Genomic DNA, 19,502 nt, shown 5'->3' on the forward strand with positions numbered 1-19,502 from the left:
GAAGTCCAAAGACATGGACTTCCAACACTCCGACGGAGTCGGTAGTGATTGTAACGGAGCCTGCGCGAATGGCGCAGGCTTTACGCGTTGGCATACATCACAAGCACGGATGTACTTGCGCACTCACTTATACTGGTGGTGCCAGTAGAAGTCGCGCGTGAGAAGGACGTATGTCTTCTCACGTCCGAGATGTCCCGCAGTCGGAGCATCATGATATTCGTACATGATCCTGAGTCGCAGGTCATGATCGTTCGGCACGGCAACGCGATCCGCGTTGTCGTCGACTGCATTATACAGCAGTAGTCCGTCGTGCACCCGAAAGCGGTGTGCACGCGCACGAAGATGCTTGGGCAGCTTCTGACGAGATTTGTCAGAAGGTGCTGTGCCATAGGCCAGCAAGAGTTTCGCGTCCGCGTCGTGCGCGTATGCGGCTTTCACGTCATCCAACAGAGACGATGTGGGTTTGCTCGATCGCATGGCGTCAATGGTATTGACGTCAGCAGCTTCTGCGTAATCCGGCCGACGTGATAACGCGTCGGCCACTACATTCAATCTTCCGGGTTTGTATTCGACCCGGAAGTTATACTCCGCAACGAATGAGATCCATCTCGCCATTCTTTGTGAAATGTGTGGCGACTTCACTGCGGTGCGCAGTGAAGCATGGTCGGTGTAGACCACAAATGGTCTACTCCCAAGCAAGTACACTCGGAACTTTGCGAGTGCATACTTCATGGCAAGGAGTTCCTTGTCATGTACCGGATAGTTGCGCTCAGCTGGTTTCAGCTGACGCGATTGGTGGTAGACGACACGATCACGGCCCTCGTGATCGTGCTGCATCAACGCACATCCGATCGCGAAGTCGGATGCGTCACATACAACGTGGAATGGACGATCTTGGTCAGCCACTGCCAAGATCGGTGCATCAGTCAAGCCCCGCATGACTGCATCGAATGCCTTTTGGCAATCGGTTGTCCAATTCCACACAGCGTCCTTCTTAAGAAGCTGTGACAGCGGGCGGATCTTGCCCGCGTAGTCCTCCACGTACTTGCACAAGTACGTGGCCAAGCCTAGGAACTGCCTCAGTTCCTTGACACTTGAAGGCGTTGGCCATTCATCGATCACTCTGACCTTTTCCGGGTCAGGGCGAACGCCATTTTTCCCTACGAGAACCCCGAGGACGGGTATCTCGCTCGCCCCGAAGATACACTTCTTCAGGTTCGCGTAGAGCTTATCTTTTCGCATAAGCTCACGTAGCTTTCGGAGATGCACCCGGTGCATCTCTACATCGGTCTTCCCGTCCACAGCCCGGCTGTGGATGAACACATCATCGAAGTAGCTCGGTGCGAAGTCGCGCACCGAGCGCAACAAGTGCGTCACGCACCTGTTGGAGGTCGCAGGGGCGTTCTTAAGCCCCTGTGGCATTACTAGCAATTCCCAGAGCATGCCGCTTGGTGTTCTTCCTGCCGTGAGAGGGATGTCGCTTTCACGCATTAGGATCTGATAAAATCCATCTCGCAAGTCGAGAGCACTGTAAACGGTGCTCCCGGCCATCGAATCGATGATAACATCTTTTCGCGGTATCGGCGTCTGCGCCGGTACCGTCGCATCGTTCAGCTTGTTATACGCATGAGCGATGCGCCATCCGCCCTGTGGCTTTTTGACACAGAACGTCGGAGCACTGTGCGGGGACTTTGACTCCTGCACTTGTCCCACTTTGCGACGACTTTCAAAGATGTCGTCGATTGCTTTTACTTGTTCTCGCGGCAGTGGCCACTGCCGCGTGACACAGTACTTCGTACCCGGCACGAGATCAATCTCGTGCTGAATGCCCTTGTCCTGCGGAAGCTCCGCAGGAATCGCTTCCGGGTGTACGTCCTTGTACTCCCTCAACAATTCGTAATAGGGACTCGACTTCAGCGAGTCCCAGCCTTGTTCCTCGAAGCGCTCTCGCTTCGTCTTCGCACTGAGAGTGTCTTCACTCTCAGTGGTACTTCCCATGAAGAGCTGTCTCAGCTCTTCGCTCTCGCTCTCCGTTCTTTCGCTGTTGGAATAAACGCAGACCTGCTCGATGCGTCCATCGTGCAAGCGCGTGAAGCGCTTCCAGCTCATGACTGGAAGCGAAGTCAACTCCGACGCCGTCGTCGGAGGACCAGCGAGTTCCATTTCACGATACTGGAATCCAGTATCGGTGCGCGTCAAGACGCTTAGCGTCTCGACATTCGGCGTCACCGCCTCAGTCTGCCCTGCAGACGGTTCGTGTAGCGTCTCGGTCCCGGACCGAGACTTGCGCTGCATTCTCCGCTTGCGCCGTCTTCTTTGTTGTGCGGAGCCCGGCTCCGCACGGTGGTTCTTCTGGTCCAGGCCCGACTGTGGACAGTTGTTCGCCGGCAGACCCTATCTGCGGGCGCGCGATATCAAGCCCGGTTTGATCGCATGGCGCTTCGTCGTGTAGCCCGGCTGCACGACAGCACGCAAATTGCGTCAGTACGGGGCGTTTGCAACCGTCCGCACTGTTTGCAGCGTCAACTCCCGGAGTTGACACGCCTTCGTCACCTCGACGCCATTCATTGGCGGAGCCCCTCATGACCGAGGGTGCGTCGGCTCCCGGAGCCGACGCGCCGTTGTCGACCTGACCTTTTCGGGTCAGGGACTGTCCAATGCGTACTTGAACGCGAGTGTTGGTTCCCGGAACCGACACATCTTTTCCTTCCGACGTCGGCATTGCCGACGTGGATTCCACTTGCGCGCGCCCTCGTGCACTTCCTGGGCACTCCGGGGCAGCGGCATGAAGCGCTGTCTCGACTGGCGAGTCGCGTGCACCTGCTGGTGCGTGCGCTGCGGAAACAGGGCCATCGCTCTCTGTTCCGCAGTTGCGACCGAAGTGTACGAGTGTGTGCTTCTTCCAGTCTATTACCGGATCATGCTGTACAAACTACGGTATGCCCATTACCACGTCGAACTTATCCTCCAGGTCCAGGACGATAAAGTGTTCGACAAACACTCGTTGTTTGTACGAGAAGCGCACGTTCACGATGCGCTTCTCGGTCTTCACGATGGCACCTGTTGTCAGTCGTACTTCCAGAAGACTTCGAGGTACATTTACCTCCTCGAAGTCAAGTCTCGGCAGGCTCCGTAGTCGAACAAAGTTGTTCGACGCGCCTGAATCTACCAATGCTCGAAAAGAGCGAGTGGCTCTCTTCGAGTAAACCTTCAGGATGACTACGTTCGGCCTGTCATCTTGCTTCTTGCAGCGAGAGCTAGTCTCACTAGGGGTTGCAGCCCTCAGTGTCGCGTGCCCAATGTCGGCACGCGTGACTGCATTAGCCCCGCGCCTACGGGATGTTCACGTTTTTTGTTTGTTCGCGGCGATGCCCGGCATCGCCACGACGGCCACCATTGTAGTGCACGGGAGCTGTGCACTCTCTGGCAAAGTGACCGATCCTTCCGCAACGGAAGCATCGCACGTTGCCTCGCTGCTGCTGGTAACCAGCAGTTGTTGCGTTCGAGAGGTCCATTGGTTCCGGACCTCCCGTGCTCATTACCGGGCGCGGTTACGACCTCGGCACGTTCGCATGGAGTTTAGCCTGCCGCAGGCTAAACTCTTCTCGCATTGTCAGAGTAATCGCAGCTTCGAGAGTACTCGGGTACTCTCGGAAGAGATAGGTCTTCACAAGCCCATCTCCCAGTCCCTTCATGAACGTGACGACCTTAGTCGCCTCGTCTATCGGGTTGGTCACGATGTTCGAGACCAAGTACCGTGCACGCTGCGCGTAAGCATGGACGTCATGCTTACCCTGCTGCAGGTCGAGGAATTCCGCCCTCGACCGGAACTCGTTTTGCGGGGGATCAAACGCTTGTCTGAGCTCCTCCTTGAATATCTCGTACGTGCTAAAGCACATAGGATCCGAGAGTCGGCGTCCATATGTCCAACTCCTCGCTCGTCCGCCAAGACATGACATGGTGAACGCAACCTTCGACAACGGGTCGACGATGCATCGAGCCGCTATGGCTGTGTCAAGCTCGACAAGCCACCGGATGAGAGGCTCCCCTCTCTTCCCACGTAATTGCTTACGCACAATTTCAATGATTGAGCACGTGGTGTCGTCCCTGACGGCGCCGTCACTGAGGAAGCAGCGTCACGCTGCTCCTTCATGATGAATCCTAGAGCAACACCATGTTGCTCCGTCGGCGATAGCGTACGCAGCATCGTAGCTATCGCCGCTTCTCCTATGACTGTTGACAGTCGTTGGAAGGCTTCCCACTCTGGGTCGGACAGGTGGGGGCGGTCGGCGCGTGCAACATGCGTTGCAGGCGCGTTGGAGCTCTCCATGGGCACCTCCGTGCTCATGTGGTTCTCGGCTCCGCGTTCGTACACCGCGTACGAACGTCAAGCAGTCGGTCGTTGGACGGACTACAAAGTGTTACCAGGTGTAGTGGGTCTAATTTGACTCTCTACTTTTGCTTACACATTGCGCTACGTGTATGAGGAAGCGTAGGTACTTAGTAATAGCTTGAGTTAATTATACTTGAGTACACAAGTATAATATAAATCAAATAAAGATGCCAAGTGACTAAGATTAGGTAAAATGAGAATTGTCTTGTTTGTAAATTGATCTTCCTCCTCAATTTGCTAAAACTGTTTATCATCTATTGTTGCAGGGTACTGAACCTTGGTACACTGTACCAGTTCCGAGGTACCCGAACCGGTCCAATACGACCACACGTTGATTAGACGAGTAGGTTGATTGGACGAGCAGTGTAGAATGATGGTTGATTAGACGCACTAGTTGATAGGACGCATGGCCGCGAGTCTTTAGCACTAGCCTAGGGTGTAATCTCCAACAATCCAATCACTTCTGAATTTCGATTCAACCCCCCAAGTGACCTTCCTCGCCGCGCCCCAAGCCTCGGCGGTGTCTACGACTAAGTCTCCAAGTGCAAGATCCCTGTACGACCTTCTTCAGGTTATGAGCCCAAGCACCATGTCCTCTGTCCAAGACACCAAGATCTCCATCGACAAGTTCAACGGCGACAACTACGCCACGTGGAACCGCTACATGCGTGGCGTGTTCCTGGCCAAGTCGATGTGTAGCGTCGTGAACCGCGAGACGAAATCAAGCTTCGCGGACACGAGGGCCAAGGACGACTACGTCAAGTCGAGCAACATCGCGTTCGGCCTGATGTTGCTCCACATGGATGCTGACTATCATCATGTGGTCGACGACTGCGAGGAAGCGTGGGTGGCCTGGACGCGACTGCGTTCGCTCTACGGGGGTCGCAGAAGGCTGGACGCATCTACCTGAAGCACCTGCTCTTCAGCATGGAGATGGCAGAAGGCGGCGGCAATGTGCTTCATCATTGCAATGAAGTCCTCAACATCAGCGCCAAGCTCAGCAACATCGGCGCCAAGATGGAGGATGAAGACGTGGCGATCTGCTTGCTCAGGAGTCTGACCAAGAGTTTCGAGAACGTCGTTCTCAACTTGGAGATGAGCAACGCAGAGCTGCGCACTCAAGATGTGATCAAGGTGCTCACGAATGAGCACATCAAGCGGCAGGGCGAGAAGACGGCTCAGGTGAAGATTGAAGATGCTGCGAGGGCCTTCAATGCCGAGCGTGAAAGTCGCCACTGCACGTACTGCGGAAAATCGGGGCACGTCGTGGAAAAGTGCTGAACCAAGCAGAAGGAAGAGAATCGAGGTGCACGACGTGGCCGGTCTGGTCGCGGTGCGAACCAGTGGCGTGACGACAGCGATGACGACTGCGTCGCGTTCGCGGTCTCTATGGAGTGTGGAGTCTCCAGGACCAACAAGTTTCAAGGCTCATGGGCGATTGACAGTGGTGCCACGCACCACATCTGCAACGACAAGACCAAGTTTGTCGACATCAAGGTGTGCGACGAAGGTGAACTCGCGGTCGCCAACGGCAACACGGCCAAGATCATGGGAGTCGGGACGGTGGTGCAGCGGGTCACTTTGCCCAACGGCAAGGAGCGCGACATCCGCATTCAAGATGCACTGTACGTGCCAAGCATGAACAAGAACCTGCTCTCGGTGCCGCAGATCAACCGAAGCGGACTGTTCAAGGTGGTGTTTGATGGTGCTGAAATGCACATCGCACAGAAGAAGTCGAAGAAAATCGTGGCTTCCGCGGACCTGATCGACGGGCTCTACTGGCTCCGAGTCCCAAGCTGCGCTACGAATTCGGTGTCCAAGGCGTCGGTCAACGCGGTGGATCTTCATGCGCGTTTGGGTCACGCGCCGAATGACGTTCTTCGGAAGATGGTCTCAAGTGGCATGGTGACGGGTGCGAAAATGCCGACATCGTCGAAGAAGTCAAGCCAGTGTCGTGGGTGCCAACAAGGGAAAATGATGCAAAAACCCTTCCCAAGCAACCCGAACAAGCGCAAGTACAAGCCGTTCGAGTTCCTCCACTTCGACATTTGCGGGCCCATGGAGGAAGAGTCGCTGGGTGGCAGCCGATACTTGCTGCTCATCACGGACAAAGCCAGCGGCTGCATGTCGGGATTCTGTCTGCGAGCCAGGTCGGAGAGTGAAGGCTGCTTGCGCCGATTCATCACCAAGGTGGAGAAGCAATTCGATGCGAGGGTGAAGTTCGTGCGCCATGACGGGGCCAAGGAGTTCGCGACCAATTCGCTCTTGGCGTACTACGAAGACCACGGCATCGAAGTGCAGCCCACGGTTCGGTATGCGCATCAAACGAACGCGACGGCTGAACGCGCCAACCGAACCATCGTGACCATCGGCCGCAGCATGCTTCACTACGCTGGGTTGGACAAGACGTTCTGGGCGGAAGCTGCGATGATGGCGATTTACATCAAGAATCGTCTGCCGTCACCCAAGTCGCCCAACAAAACTCCGTTCGAGATCGTCTACAAGTCCAAGCCCAACGTCAAGCACATGCGGAGCTTCGGGTGTAAGGCCTACGTTTTGACGCCGAAGGAGAAGCGACTCAAGTGGGACCCCAAAGCTCGTGAAGGAATTTTCATGGGTTACGAGGAGCGTTCCAAGGCTTATCGAGTTTATGACATCGAGGCGGGGCAGGTGGTGGTTTCTCGCGATGTCACATTCGATGAGTCCAGCTTCGATGACTCCAAGGCTGCTGATGGTGAAGAAGTCAACCGACTTACGGACGTTTTCGACGACATGCAAGTCTCCGAGGACTCGGCACAAGGGTGTTCACGCAGGCGGGGAAGCGCAAATCGCGTCCGGACAACCAAGATCGCGACAATGTTCGGCGTCCTCGTCGCAGTGCTGGACTTGAAGAAGCAAGTGCGCCTGGACGCTCGGAAGATGACGACCAACGTGAATCTACGGCGGTGCAAGAAGAAAAATCGGAAGAAGACGATGAAGACGGCTCGACGCCACCCATGTTCTGGCGTGCAAGTGCGAATGCTGTGGAAGCAAGTGACAGCGCGGAGCCGAAGACGTTTCAAGAAGCTGTGAACGGACCAGACCAAGTCCTATGGCTCAAGGCAATTCGCGCCGAACTCAAGTCAATGCGGCTGCGAGGTGTTTTCCGCGCCGCCAATCTGCCCAACAACCAGCGCGCAGTCGGTACCAAGTGGGTGTTCAAGATCAAGCGCAACGCGGACGGATCGATCGAGAAGTTCAAGGCTCGGCTCGTCGCGAAAGGTTTCGTGCAGAAGTATGGCATCGACTACACCGAGACGTTTTCGCCTGTGGTCAAGTACGTCACGCCGCGAATGATCATTGCGGTTGCCAAGTACTTCGGATGGCCGATGGACCAGCTCGACGTGGTGACTGCGTTCCTGTACGGCTTGATGAAGGAGAAGGTTTTCTGCAGCGTGCCTGAAGGCGTAGAACTGGACGACGGTTTCGAGTGCGTGGAACTGCTCAAGGCGATTTACGGGCTCAAGCAAGCTTCGCGAGTTTGGAACGAGACCTTCGACGAGTATGTGCGCTCCATCGGTTTTCGCGTGTCAAGCTACGACCCATGTTTCTACATCAAGGTCGTCGACGGCGAATGCGTTCTGCTGTTGGTTTACGTGGACGACGTCTTAGTGACGGGAAGCTCGGTGGAAATGATCGCGGAAGTCAAGCGCCAACTCAAGTCGCGGTTCGAGATGACCGACAGTGGCAAGTGTTCCTTCATCCTCGGCATCGAGGTGGTCGACAACGCGGATGGCAGTGTTACGCTCAGCCAAGCTCCCTACATCAACGACATCCTGGAGCGCTTCGGCATGCAAGACTGCAGACCCGCTGCAAGTCCGGTCGACATCAGCATGAAGCTAGTCTCAAGCGACGCCATGACCAAGTTGGACGCACCATTTCGCGAGGCTGTCGGTGCACTCATGCACTTGATGACATCGACTCGCCCGGACATTGCGTTCGCGGTTGGCTACGTGTCACGCTTCATGGAGAACCCGCAAGTCGAGCACTGGATTGCGGTCAAGCGCATCTTCCGCTACCTTCAAGGGACCAAGTCGCACGGAATCCGCTTCTCGCCGGGTAAGGACATCGACTTTCAAGGTTACTAGGATGCCGACTGGGCTGGTGATCTTAGTGATCGCAAGTCTACGTCGGGCTACCTGTTCCAAGTCGCCGGCGGACCGATCTCGTGGGGTTCCAAGAAGCAGTCAAGTGTGTCGCTGTCGACAAGCGAGGCTGAGTACATCGCACTGAGTTTGGCGATTCAAGAAGGCAAGTGGGTACACAAGCTGCTGTGCGAGATCCTGGTTGCTGCAGGCGGAGTCACGCCCGAGTTGAAGATTTTCGAAGACAACCAGTCGTGCATCAAGATGACCAAGAACCCCGTCAACCGGCCGCGCCAAGCACATCGACATCAAGTACCATCACATCCGCGACGAAGTCAAGCGCAGCGAAGTGATCGTCGAGTACTGCGAGACTGCCACCATGCTGGCCGACATCATGACCAAGGGACTTGCCGGACCACGCCACAAGGACTTGACGGCAGCGCTCGGTGTTCACGCGTGTTCGCATTGAGGGGGCGTGTTGCAGGGTACTGGACCTTGGTACACTGTACCAGTTCCGAGGTACCCGAACCGGTCCAATACGACCACACGTTGATTAGACAAGTAGGTTGATTGGACGAGCAGTGTAGAATGATGGTTGATTAGACGCACTAGTTGATAGGACGCATGGCCGCGTGTCTTTAGCACTAGCCTAGGGTGTAAGCTCCAACAATCCAATCATTTCTGAATTTCGATTCAACCCCCAAGTGACCTTCCTCGCCTCGCCGCAAGCCTCGGCGGTGTCTACGACCAAGTCAACCAGTGCAAGACCCAACTACGACCTTCTTCACCCCGCACAGTGCTCCGACGTTCTGTGTCAAAACGCTACAGGGTGGATGGCGCATCGTCCATGCGTATAACAAGCTGAACGATGCGACTGTATCGGCGCAGACGTCGATACCACGAAAAGATGTTATCATCGTTTCGATGGCCGGGAGCACCGTTTACAGTGCTCTCGACTTGCGAGATGGATTCTATCAGATCCTAATGCGCGAAAGCGACATCCCTCTCACGGCAGGAAGAACACCAAGCGGCATGCTCTGGGAATTGCTAGTAATGTCGCAGGGGCTTAAGAACGCCCCTGCGACCTCCAACAGGTGCGTGACGCACTTGTTGCGCTCGGTGCGCGACTTCGCACCGAGCTACTTCGATGACGTGTTCATCCACAGCCGGGCTGTGGACGGGAAGACCGACATTTAGATGCACCGGGTGCATCTCCGAAAGCTACGTGAGCTTATGCGAAAAGATAAGCTCTACGCGAACCTGAAGAAGTGTATCTTCGGGGCGAGTGAGATACCCGTCCTCGGGGTTCTCGTAGGGAAAAATGGCGTTCGCCCTGACCCGGAAAAGGTCAGAGTGATTAATGAATGGCCAACGCCTTCAAGTGTCAAGGAACTGAGGCAGTTCCTAGGCTTGGCCACGTACTTGTGCAAGTACGTGGAGGACTACGCGGGCAAGATCCGCCCGCTGTCACAGCTTCTTAAGAAGGACGCTGTGTGGAATTGGACAACCGATTGCCAAAAGGCATTCGATGCAGTCATGCGGGGCTTGACTGATGCACCGATCTTGGCAGTGGCTGACCAAGATCGTCCATTCCACGTCGTATGTGATGCATCCGACTTCGCGATCGGATGTGCGTTGATGCAGCACGATCACGAGGGCCGTGATCGTGTCGTCTACTACCAATCGCGTCAGCTGAAACCAGCTGAGCGCAACTATCCGGTACATGACAAGGAACTCCTTGCCATGAAATACGCACTCGCAAAGTTCCGAGTGTATTTGCTTGGAAGTAGACCGTTTGTGGTCTACACCAACCATGCATCACTGCGCACTGCAGTGAAGTCACCACACATATCACAAAGAATGGCGAGATGGCTCTCATTCTTTGCGGAGTATAACTTCCGGGTCGAGTACAAACCCGGAAGGTTGAATGTAGTGGCCGACGCGTTATCACGTCGGCCGGATGATGCAGGAGCTGATGACGTCAATGCCATTGACGCCATGCGATCGAGCAAACCCACATCGTCTCTGTTGGGCGATGTGAGGGCCGCATACGCGCACGACGCGGACACGAAACTCTTGCTGGCCTATGGCACAGCGCCTTCTGACAAATCTCGTCAGAAGCTGCCCAAGCATCTTCGTGCGCGTGCACACCGCTTTCGGGTGCACGACGGACTACTGCTGTATAATGCAGTCGACGACAACGCGGATCGCGTTGCCGTGCCGAACGATCATGACCTGCGACTCAGGATCATGTACGAATATCATGATGCTCCGACTGCGGGACATCTCGGACGTGAGAAGACATACGTCCTTCTCACGCGCGACTTCTACTGGCACCACCAGTATAAGTGAGTGCGCAAGTACATCCGTGCTTGCGAGGTATGCCAACGCGTAAAGCCTGCGCCATTCGCGCAGGCTCCCTTACAATCACTACCGACTCCGTCGGAGTGTTGGAAGTCCATGTCTTTGGACTTCATCTTTGGTCTTCCCCCGGACAGCGGAGGGAATACCGGTGTTGTGGTCTTCGTCGACCGCTTCAGCAAGATGTACCATCTTGCTGCGGTGCCGGCAGAAGTGACCGCGAAGCAGACGGCCCGTCTGTTCGTCGACATGGTGTTCAAACACCATGGCATGCCGACCGACATCGTGTCGGACAGAGACCCGCGCTTCACAGCGCACCTGTGCCAAGAAGTGTTTACACTTCTTGGGAGCCAACTTTCAATGTCGACTGCGGATCATCCGCAGACGGACGGTCAAACCGAGCGCGTGAATCGCGTGCTCGTCGACATTTTGAAGAGCTACGCTCACTCGTTCCAATACTGGAGCGAGCGCTTATCGATGGCAGAATTTGCCATCAACAACTCAGTGCATGCCTCGACCGGGCATACACCGTTCTACGTGAATGCCATGCGGCATCCACGTCTACCGAGTTTACTCGGAGTGATGGCTCCCACTTTAAGTGGGGGAGGATCTACGACTGCAATACAGCAGCCGCAGAAAACCGCTGACACTTGCACAGTGTCAGCTGCAACAATGGACAAACCACATGAGTCTGCGCAGGGCGCAGACTCCCCCAACAACAAGGCCAACGACCACGGGTCTGCGCAGGGCGCAGACACCGCAAAGAACCACGCAGAGGCCGGGCCTCTAGCGGAGAGCGAGCTGAATGACTTCAGCTCGGATGCAATCAATTTCATCACCAAAAGACAAGCCGTGATCCGGTTTGTCCAGGATGCAAGAACAGCTTCTGTTGATCAACAGAAGCTGAACGCAGACAATGTGGGCAGAGGCAACACAAATGCATTCAAAGTTAGTTCATTGGTTTTGTTAGCTACTCAAAACCTGCCTAAACATGCAGTTTCGGATTTCGGAGCAAGTAAGCTTGCTCCGCGCTCATCGGGCCGTTCACTGTGTTGGCACGGCACGGCAACGCTTACACGCTAGACACACCGTCTAACATGCGCCTCCATCCGACCTTTTACGTCGGGCGGCGGAAGCCATACCTGCAGCACGAGCCATCTAGCTCGGCTGACCCGAAGCCTCGGCAGGAGCCGAAGCAGAAGCGGAAGCCTTGGCCTCGGCGATGAGCAGCCTCTCCTCCAGCGCGCGGACGCGCTGGAGCAACCCCTTCATCTGGGTCCCCAACTCGACCTGGATATTCGAGGCGGTCTGCGAAACCGCCGCGACTTGGACCTTCTGGCTCGCCAGCTCCTGCTTCAGGGCGGCGAACTCAGCGCCCTGCAGACGCTCCACGGCGGTCACCCGGTCGTGGAGAGACGCGTACTGATCAGCCCGGGGCTGATCATACCCGGGACATGTTCCCACCCCCGCCACCGCCGATCCGTGACGCCCGCGGCTCAACCCGCTGGATTGTTGAGCGGATTGTTGATCATAATATCCCGAAAACGAACCCTCAAGGGGTTCGTTTTCGTATTCGTTGGAGAGGATTTCCTCCCCATCAAGATACATGGGAGCCGCGAAACGTCTTGCTGGAGGACGTTCCGGAAATGGTGAGGGCGTACGAAGAGCAGTACGCGCTGGCGCAGCGGAAGTAACACGAGCGCTGCGGTCATCGCTAGCGCCCGAACCCTCACGTGCTAAGAACTTAGCACGGAGCTCTTTGAGACTTTCGGGCACACGGAGCGACGTGTACCCGTTCAGGTCGCGGTCGCTCAAGCGGACCGCGCCTGGGAAGCACTTCGCGCACTGAAAGCCTTCGGGCACAGCGCACGGCACGTTAGCCTCCTCCGCAGCAACGTGGAGTTGCTCCAACTTTCCACGCTTCGAGTACGTCTCGAAGCGATCACGCGCTTGCTTAATCCGATCACGGTAAGCATTCGGCCTCTTGTTGAAGTTCTCAACGAAAGCATTCCGACTTTGACAAAGTGCCTGCCACTCGGGCACTTTGCTGCGAGAAGACGGCTTCTTGCTTTGAAACCATGGGAGCTCATGGAAGAGTCCGATGTAATAATCGCGCCTTGGATGCGTCTCCGCATCGAAGTGCTGCTCGGCAGCCACGGCGTCATCTTTGATAGCACTGCATACGTACAGCGGCACCTCATTCGGAGGTACCGAGTTCCCATACCGGTCCGAGATCTCGGACGCGGACGGCATCCACGGATCGCGCGCTGCAGGCACAGCGCGCGGAGAGCATTGAGCTTTGGAATCACGCGCTGCAGTTGCAGCGCGCGGAGAACTGAGAGCCCCAGCGGAAGCGAGTGGGGTATCACTCTCAGTTCGCGAACGCTTCGAACTCGAAGCGTCCGATTCGTCCCCTTCACGCGGGCGAATGTTGTTAGCGTGGGGGTCGATCGACTCGCTCAACACTGAGTCTCTGCGCTTTGAGGACGAGTCCTTTTCGTCCTCCATGCCCTCATCGTCGTCGTTGAAGTCGACGACGTCGCCATACTTCGCCTTCTGGCGCTCGAAGTAGTCATCAATGGAGAGATGACTCTCCACCGCCTTCGGGTTCTTCTTCTCTTGGGGCGCGCTCATCGTTGTATGAGCGCGGGTTTCTTCTCCAAACGAGGAGAATTGACGTGCGGAGACCCCGCGCGTCTAACCTTAAGGGAGGGATGGTGTAACGGGGTTACACGCACAGGTGGCTACAAGCCACTTGTGATTTTAACAGATAAAATATCTGTTCAAAGTTCAAGATATTCCTCACCTTGGTGTAAGTCACACCAATGGATACATTGAAGTGGGCCACCACAATGAGTGGTCCACACCTACCCAAAGATCCTATTGGTAGAAAGCAGCATCTTTCTACCAATTAGAGACGTGCATATTGGCGGGGCTCTGACAGCCAGCCGCTGTCAACCCCTTTCATAGATGATAAACAGTTTTAGCAGATTGAGGAGGAAGATCAATTTACAGACAATACAGTTCTCATTTTACCTAATCTAAGTCACTTGGAGTCTTTATTTGATTTATATTATACTTGTGTACTCAAGTATAATTAACGCAAGTAATTACTAAGTACCTACGCTTCCTCATACACGTAGCGCAATGTGTACGCTAAAGTAGTGAGTCAAGTTAGACCCACTACAGGATGACTTGGTCCACCGACGACCCGCTTGTAAGCGCCCACTCACGTGCTCGTCCGCTGAGCTTGGAGATGGTAAGCGCTACGCGCTGGTGCTCTGATTGAAGCAGGGCGGATTCCATGGCCATCTCGACCTCTCGAATCCAGAGTAAGAGATTTTCTGCCTCTAGACCTTCAAACGTCTTGACACTCAACAAGAGTGGTCAGGTCTAGACCCGCCCTGTGGCGCGGACGGCACCATCATAGGTGCCGTCGCGATCATCCGTTGCTGGATGTGCTCCAGCAGAGCACTCTCATAACTTGAGAACGCCTCCGGACGCGCGCTAACCGCGTCCGGGCCTTGCGAGGGAAGGTGCGCCACGCCCTCCGGCCCAACAGAGACACCATCTTTTTAAGCGCTTCCTGTTGGCCTGGGGCCAGGTTCGCGAACGCAGCTTGCTCCATCCTCACAGAGGTACAGTCTGACAGACTCTGGTGAGGGATTGACTACAAGTGCTACCGAGGTAGCGGGGCTGCCGTAGCTCCTTGCACTGAGGACGGTTTAACGACTCCAAGAGTCCAGCAGGGTCCTATCCGAGGACCCGCTCAGAACAAGTCACAGAGACTTCCTTGCAAAAAACAAACTGTATTGATTTCTTTACTGCGGCTTCGCCGCCTAAGGTGCAAGTATCTGCACTTCACTATCAGCTATAACTAGCTCTAATTCATTCCTAATGGTTCGCCCGCGGCCGTACTTCATCCAGGGATAACCCTTGTGTAAGCTACACCAAAATGGTATCTCCTCGTGTAACCCCGTTACAGTAGTAGCCAACTTAAAATGTGAACAGAGTGCTCATTCTACATCTAGGGTTGTCACTGCCTGACCAACGACCACATTTAGTCGGAATACATGTCTTTGCGCGCTAACCGTTGTTCACGGGAGTGGGCACCACAAGGGTGGTAGCACAGCGGACACACTCAAGCGCACAACAAGGTAACGGCGACGCCATTATCTTGCTGTATAACCCGTGTGCTAGTACAAGCAGGACAGAGCACCTTTATCCAATATTAGCCAATAGAAGAGAGCCCTCAAGCGTTAGCGTGGGTTTCCCAAGTCAATTCAAATGTGTGCGAACTTACACCACTACTGTGTTTTGAAGGGCAACGAACCTAACGGGCAGACGCTTACTATGTACTGACTACAAATGGAAATTTGCAGTAATTATATAGGCTGCTGGGGAAATCCAGTACTAATGTACTGGGGCATGGAAATTCCTCCCTTAAGCGGGGACACCTGTCCCACGGAGCGCTGCTCGCGGGAATGAGCACGAGCAGCAAAAAGCCTGCGAGCGCGCTCGTGGGTATTTGAGCGCTCACGATGAATTCGCAACCAATCCCCGCTCGATGCGTATATATTGGATAAAATAAATTACCGGACCGGGATTCATTAAAATAGAGCAGAGGCCCCGCTCGTTGCGGGCATACTTAGTAGGGGAGCTCTAACACCTTGTTTGATTGGCGAGAGCTCGCAAGTTGACTTTTTTTGCTCGCTTGGGCCTCTGCTCGTGGGATGCTTGCCTGTATGTGTGGGTGTTACAGTTACCGCTAGGGAACTTTAGCATCTTCAACTTGGAGAGTGGTTGCTGCTCCAGACTGGAAACACTTGCTTGGTGGACTACTTGCTCTTGTTGCTACATGTAGCGGTGGACATGGTGTGCAGACAGAGGTTTTACTGAGGTGGCTTGAGTTCGGAAGTGGTCTTGGCGTTTTGGCGGGTTGATTCAACTTCGGGGCAGGGATGAATGCATTCATGTTTACGTGCACCTCCTGAACATGACTTATAATAATTACATATCTGATGGTACCAGGTGTTAGCTGATCGTATGCCGAAGTTTCTCAGTGGCATATGTAAGCGCTACTTAGCACAATGTATGATTAATTCGTCGTTCCTACATACATGTACCGGTGTACAGTCTTTTGCCTAAATAAAGAACAGGTGGAAGCTGATAACCTTCTGTTTCTGATGTTACTGAAGTTGTAGCCACTTGCACTGCTACAGTGCGACCCCCCGTTTTCGCGGCTGCTGACCTCTAATAAACTGTTAGAAATGATACTCCGCACATTCGGAGGCACTCGGACGATAGCTTTTGGGATAGGACTGGATTGCGCAAGTGGCGTGCACATCTCCGTTTTCAAAGGTTTTCCCTGTATCAAGGGAGGGATGACACGTTCTCCGAGATTGACTTAAACTCGGGTGCATAGACCTTTTCATACCCCTGCCCTCATTAAACATTTCTGTGTGTCGAACAAATGTTGCGTCGCCCCTCCTGGTACACTACGCTGACACTATCTCAGAAACACGAACTTTGTCTTAACCCAACATGACTGTGGATCTCTTCTCCGCAATGAAGTGTTGCTCTGAAGGCTTTAAAAAGATCTCCGATGAAACTATTCGCAACTGCTGGTGCCGCACAGGCTTCATTTATAAGGCCCGGATTAAGTGAAATATAGTATCAAATAGCAAATCATTTTATTGTCCATGGCATAGTTTATTACCCTCTCGTTTCTTTTATGGTCCACCCTCCGCGAAAACGGGGGGTCGCACTGTACAAGAAGGGTTGAACTTGGGATTCCGCCAATTAGATGGTATCTACAACGATTCCGCCAATCACAGACCGCAAACCGAGGAGATCGACATGATATCAGCTTTATTCTCAATTAACATAATTTAGCTTTTTGCTGTTTTCGAGGCTCAAGCATTTTGCCTGTATAGTCCGATGACCTTGGGCTTTGAATATATATCAGGTGTTCTTTATTCAGGCAAAAGACTGTATACAGTACACGTATAATTGCGCAGTAAAAACCAGGCGAGTGTCACAATACAGACGGTCGTTGAGGGCCGTTCTTAACGGAGCGGTAGGCTGGGTGTGCGGTGTGCGCAGAGAGAGCCACTCTGCGCGTCGTCGTTAAGAATGACGGAGTGTAGGGCGGTAGGCCGCTGTACCAGACTGTACCTGTGTCAGAGAAATTGTCTCAGCCTACCACGGACAGCGCACACACACCCTCGTGGTGGGCGTAGGGAGCCTACCGATCCGTGATCGAAAATTCCCTCGAGGTAGTCCCGACTGCTGCACAGAGCCGGTGCGCAGCCTACCCGGGCCTACCGAGCCTACAGCACACCCGCTCCGTTAAGAATGGCCATGAATCCAGATATCCCGGTTATGCCAATTTTACAGTCAACTCGGCAAGAGGTCTAGTGATGATGAATGGACATGATCAAGGCATTGATCATGATGATCTTGAACCGTGTCCTATGACCTGATGCTTTTGTGTCTGGTTCTTCGGACACGCGAAGCTCCCACCTGTATTATAGTGAACGCAGATGTCCGGTCTGCGTGAAAAGGTTTTTAAAGGCCTCAATCTCCGCCGCGCATGTGCCAGTCCTCAACAAACCACACAAACACACACCCAAACCACACACACAATTTGCGTGCGTTTAAATTGAATTCTACCCTCGCTAGGATGCACTGGCATACTTGTAGGTGTGCTGTTGCCAACATCTGGTAGTGCAACATGGATTGCCAACATTCGTGTACTTAAGTAATCTAACCAACTTTTATATTATGATTCATACTTCGAAGTGCAAAGCAGTTTTTACAGCAAATCTCCTTAAAAAGCTTTATCAGTGATTGCGAACTTTGTCTGATACATAATGCATTATGCATTACATGCAATACTGCGTTCATATAGCGTACCTGATGGCATCGAGGGGATGGCACTTTTACGTGGGGTTCCCCCACAACAGTAGATTATTAGCCGCTAACCTAATTTAGTGGCACGTAAAAACGACACAACGCACAATCAACCTATCCTTTCTTCAATCCTAACCCATCCATGCGGAATCTTCATTGTTGTGCAAAACGAGACACACGGAATATATGAAACTGTGCGTAGATATTTTAATACCTATTAAAATAAGTTGTGCAACCCGAGGCACACCGAACATATGCACGCACACTCAGTGTAGCCGACAGTCGCGTAATACGACGCGGGGATCGGAAAGAACTCCTGCGAACTCGAACCGAAGTTCATTTCTGGTTTCGCCTCCTTCCTCCAACAACAAGCTCAAGCGGCGACAATGAAGTTCCTGACCCAGACCCTGGCGACAGCGGCGCTACTCGCAACTGGTGTTGTCGCGCTCCGAGACGGTATAATTATTAGCGAGACCTACGGCGGCCCGCACGGAGACGCGTACTCGGACATGGACAAAGTGAACCCAGGTCAAAAGGTTAAGTCCATTACCATTCGCACTGGCGAGCGCGTGAACGGCGTCGGTATCAACTTTGTCGGCCCCGACGGGACCCCATACGACCTGTACCACGGCGGCGGCGGCGGCGATGGCAACACCCTCACCCTGGGCGAGGGTGAGTATGTCACGGGCATCGAGGCTCACTGGGGTGAGTACCACAGCCACACGCGCGTCCGGTTCATCGAGTTCACCACCAACAAGAACCACAGCATCTGTGGGGGTACCCGAGCGACCAAGATTGGAGCTGACCACGCTGAACCCGGTTATCAATTGGGTGGGTTCTTTGGTACCGACGGAGTGGAACTTGACTCGGTTGGTGCTATCTGGACGAGGATTGCTCCGGCGACCAGTGAGCCACAAATTAACTCCGGAATGGCTGCAATGGTCTAACCGACCAACAGCCAGCTAAAACTTAACTGAACTTGCACATGACAGTTCTCGCTGGGAAGTGGTGCTAGGTTAGGAAGTGTGGCATGTGAGTTACCGCTAGTGAGTGTGTAGTATCATGCTCTACCCCACTCTATAAAACAGTAGAAGTACGAGCTTGTAAGTCAGCTGTACTACTACCACAATGGATGTATTATTCACTCTCCATAATACTCTCAACATCGCCTTTTGTCCTTCCAGTACGATCTCATTTCTCGCGTTTGTTGGTCCTCCATGGATATTGCTGACCTCGCTGGTATCGTGCCACACGAACTTGTGGTTTGACTCGCGCGTGGTTACCTCGCGCACAGGTGAGTGGAAGCATTCCACCACTTGTGGGATGCTTGTAACCTCCGACGATTCTTAAGTCTACGGGTGGCCCTCTGGAGTCACTGAGTGGCCCTGATCGATAAAACACACCAAATTACCGTATTGCTCCTGTCCTAAGCGAACTCGTTTCCTAAGCGAACTCTTTTATAGCCAATAGTGGTGCAATATTTTTGAGGTGAGACTACTCCGTAAATCGGAGCTTAGATTGACTAAATATAGGCTAGGACGGTTATTGGCGGGTTTACAAAGGTGGGGTTACTTGGGGACACACGGTGTGTAGAGAGCGCTGAGATTGACGACGATGCTGGTAAAATAGCGGACACTCTCGACCTCCTTCCTTGTCTCGGAACTGCTACAAGACGGAGCAATTGACATGGGAGACGAATTTGTCAGCAG

At 53.9% G+C, this 19,502-nt stretch overlaps 7 protein-coding genes across 8 annotated transcripts; 4 read left to right on the plus strand and 3 right to left on the minus strand.

Annotated features, from left to right (window-relative positions):
- Positions 1-123: 123 nt before the first annotated feature.
- IUM83_12528 (reverse transcriptase) lies at positions 124-2,163 on the minus strand (the record flags this gene model as incomplete). The annotated part of the gene is made up of 1 exon (XM_067937157.1): positions 124-2,163. The coding sequence occupies one exon, from the start codon at positions 2,161-2,163 to the stop codon at positions 124-126; it is 2,040 nt and encodes a 679-aa protein (XP_067785335.1).
- A 1,388-nt stretch (positions 2,164-3,551) lies between these two features.
- IUM83_12529 (putative retroelement) lies at positions 3,552-4,348 on the minus strand (the record flags this gene model as incomplete). The annotated part of the gene is made up of 2 exons (XM_067937158.1): positions 3,552-3,888; positions 4,077-4,348. 2 exons carry the CDS (start codon positions 4,346-4,348, stop codon positions 3,552-3,554), a joined length of 609 nt encoding a protein of 202 aa, XP_067785311.1.
- A 634-nt stretch (positions 4,349-4,982) lies between these two features.
- IUM83_12530 (Copia protein) lies at positions 4,983-5,674 on the plus strand (the record flags this gene model as incomplete). The annotated part of the gene is made up of 2 exons (XM_067937159.1): positions 4,983-5,236; positions 5,320-5,674. 2 exons carry the CDS (start codon positions 4,983-4,985, stop codon positions 5,672-5,674), a joined length of 609 nt encoding a protein of 202 aa, XP_067785179.1.
- A 108-nt stretch (positions 5,675-5,782) lies between these two features.
- On the plus strand, positions 5,783-7,465 carry IUM83_12531 (Integrase catalytic core protein; the record flags this gene model as incomplete). The annotated part of the gene is made up of 1 exon (XM_067937160.1): positions 5,783-7,465. One exon carries the CDS (start codon positions 5,783-5,785, stop codon positions 7,463-7,465), a length of 1,683 nt encoding a protein of 560 aa, XP_067785178.1.
- Positions 7,466-7,518: 53 nt separating this feature from the next.
- Positions 7,519-15,650, plus strand: IUM83_12532 (Integrase catalytic core protein; the record flags this gene model as incomplete). 2 transcript variants are annotated; one of them, XM_067937161.1, is made up of 4 exons in its annotated part: positions 7,519-7,709; positions 7,827-8,512; positions 8,582-8,705; positions 8,791-8,986. In XM_067937161.1, 4 exons carry the CDS (start codon positions 7,519-7,521, stop codon positions 8,984-8,986), a joined length of 1,197 nt encoding a protein of 398 aa, XP_067785232.1. The 2 variants fall into 2 exon arrangements, with proteins under 2 accessions (XP_067785232.1, XP_067785231.1); XM_067937162.1 differs by lacking the exons at positions 8,582-8,705; positions 8,791-8,986 and adding an exon at positions 15,641-15,650 and having other exon boundaries at positions 7,827-7,862.
- On the minus strand, positions 12,037-13,512 carry IUM83_12533 (uncharacterized protein; the record flags this gene model as incomplete). Its single annotated transcript, XM_067937163.1, has 1 exon — positions 12,037-13,512. The coding sequence occupies one exon, from the start codon at positions 13,510-13,512 to the stop codon at positions 12,037-12,039; it is 1,476 nt and encodes a 491-aa protein (XP_067785180.1).
- Positions 15,651-18,179: 2,529 nt separating the features above from the next.
- On the plus strand, positions 18,180-18,740 carry IUM83_12534 (uncharacterized protein; the record flags this gene model as incomplete). The annotated part of the gene is made up of 1 exon (XM_067937164.1): positions 18,180-18,740. One exon carries the CDS (start codon positions 18,180-18,182, stop codon positions 18,738-18,740), a length of 561 nt encoding a protein of 186 aa, XP_067785175.1.
- Positions 18,741-19,502: the final 762 nt, after the last annotated feature.

Source organism: Phytophthora cinnamomi (assembly GCF_018691715.1).
Source record: "Phytophthora cinnamomi strain GKB4 chromosome Unknown Contig81, whole genome shotgun sequence".
Classification (NCBI taxonomy): domain Eukaryota; phylum Oomycota; class Peronosporomycetes; order Peronosporales; family Peronosporaceae; genus Phytophthora; species Phytophthora cinnamomi.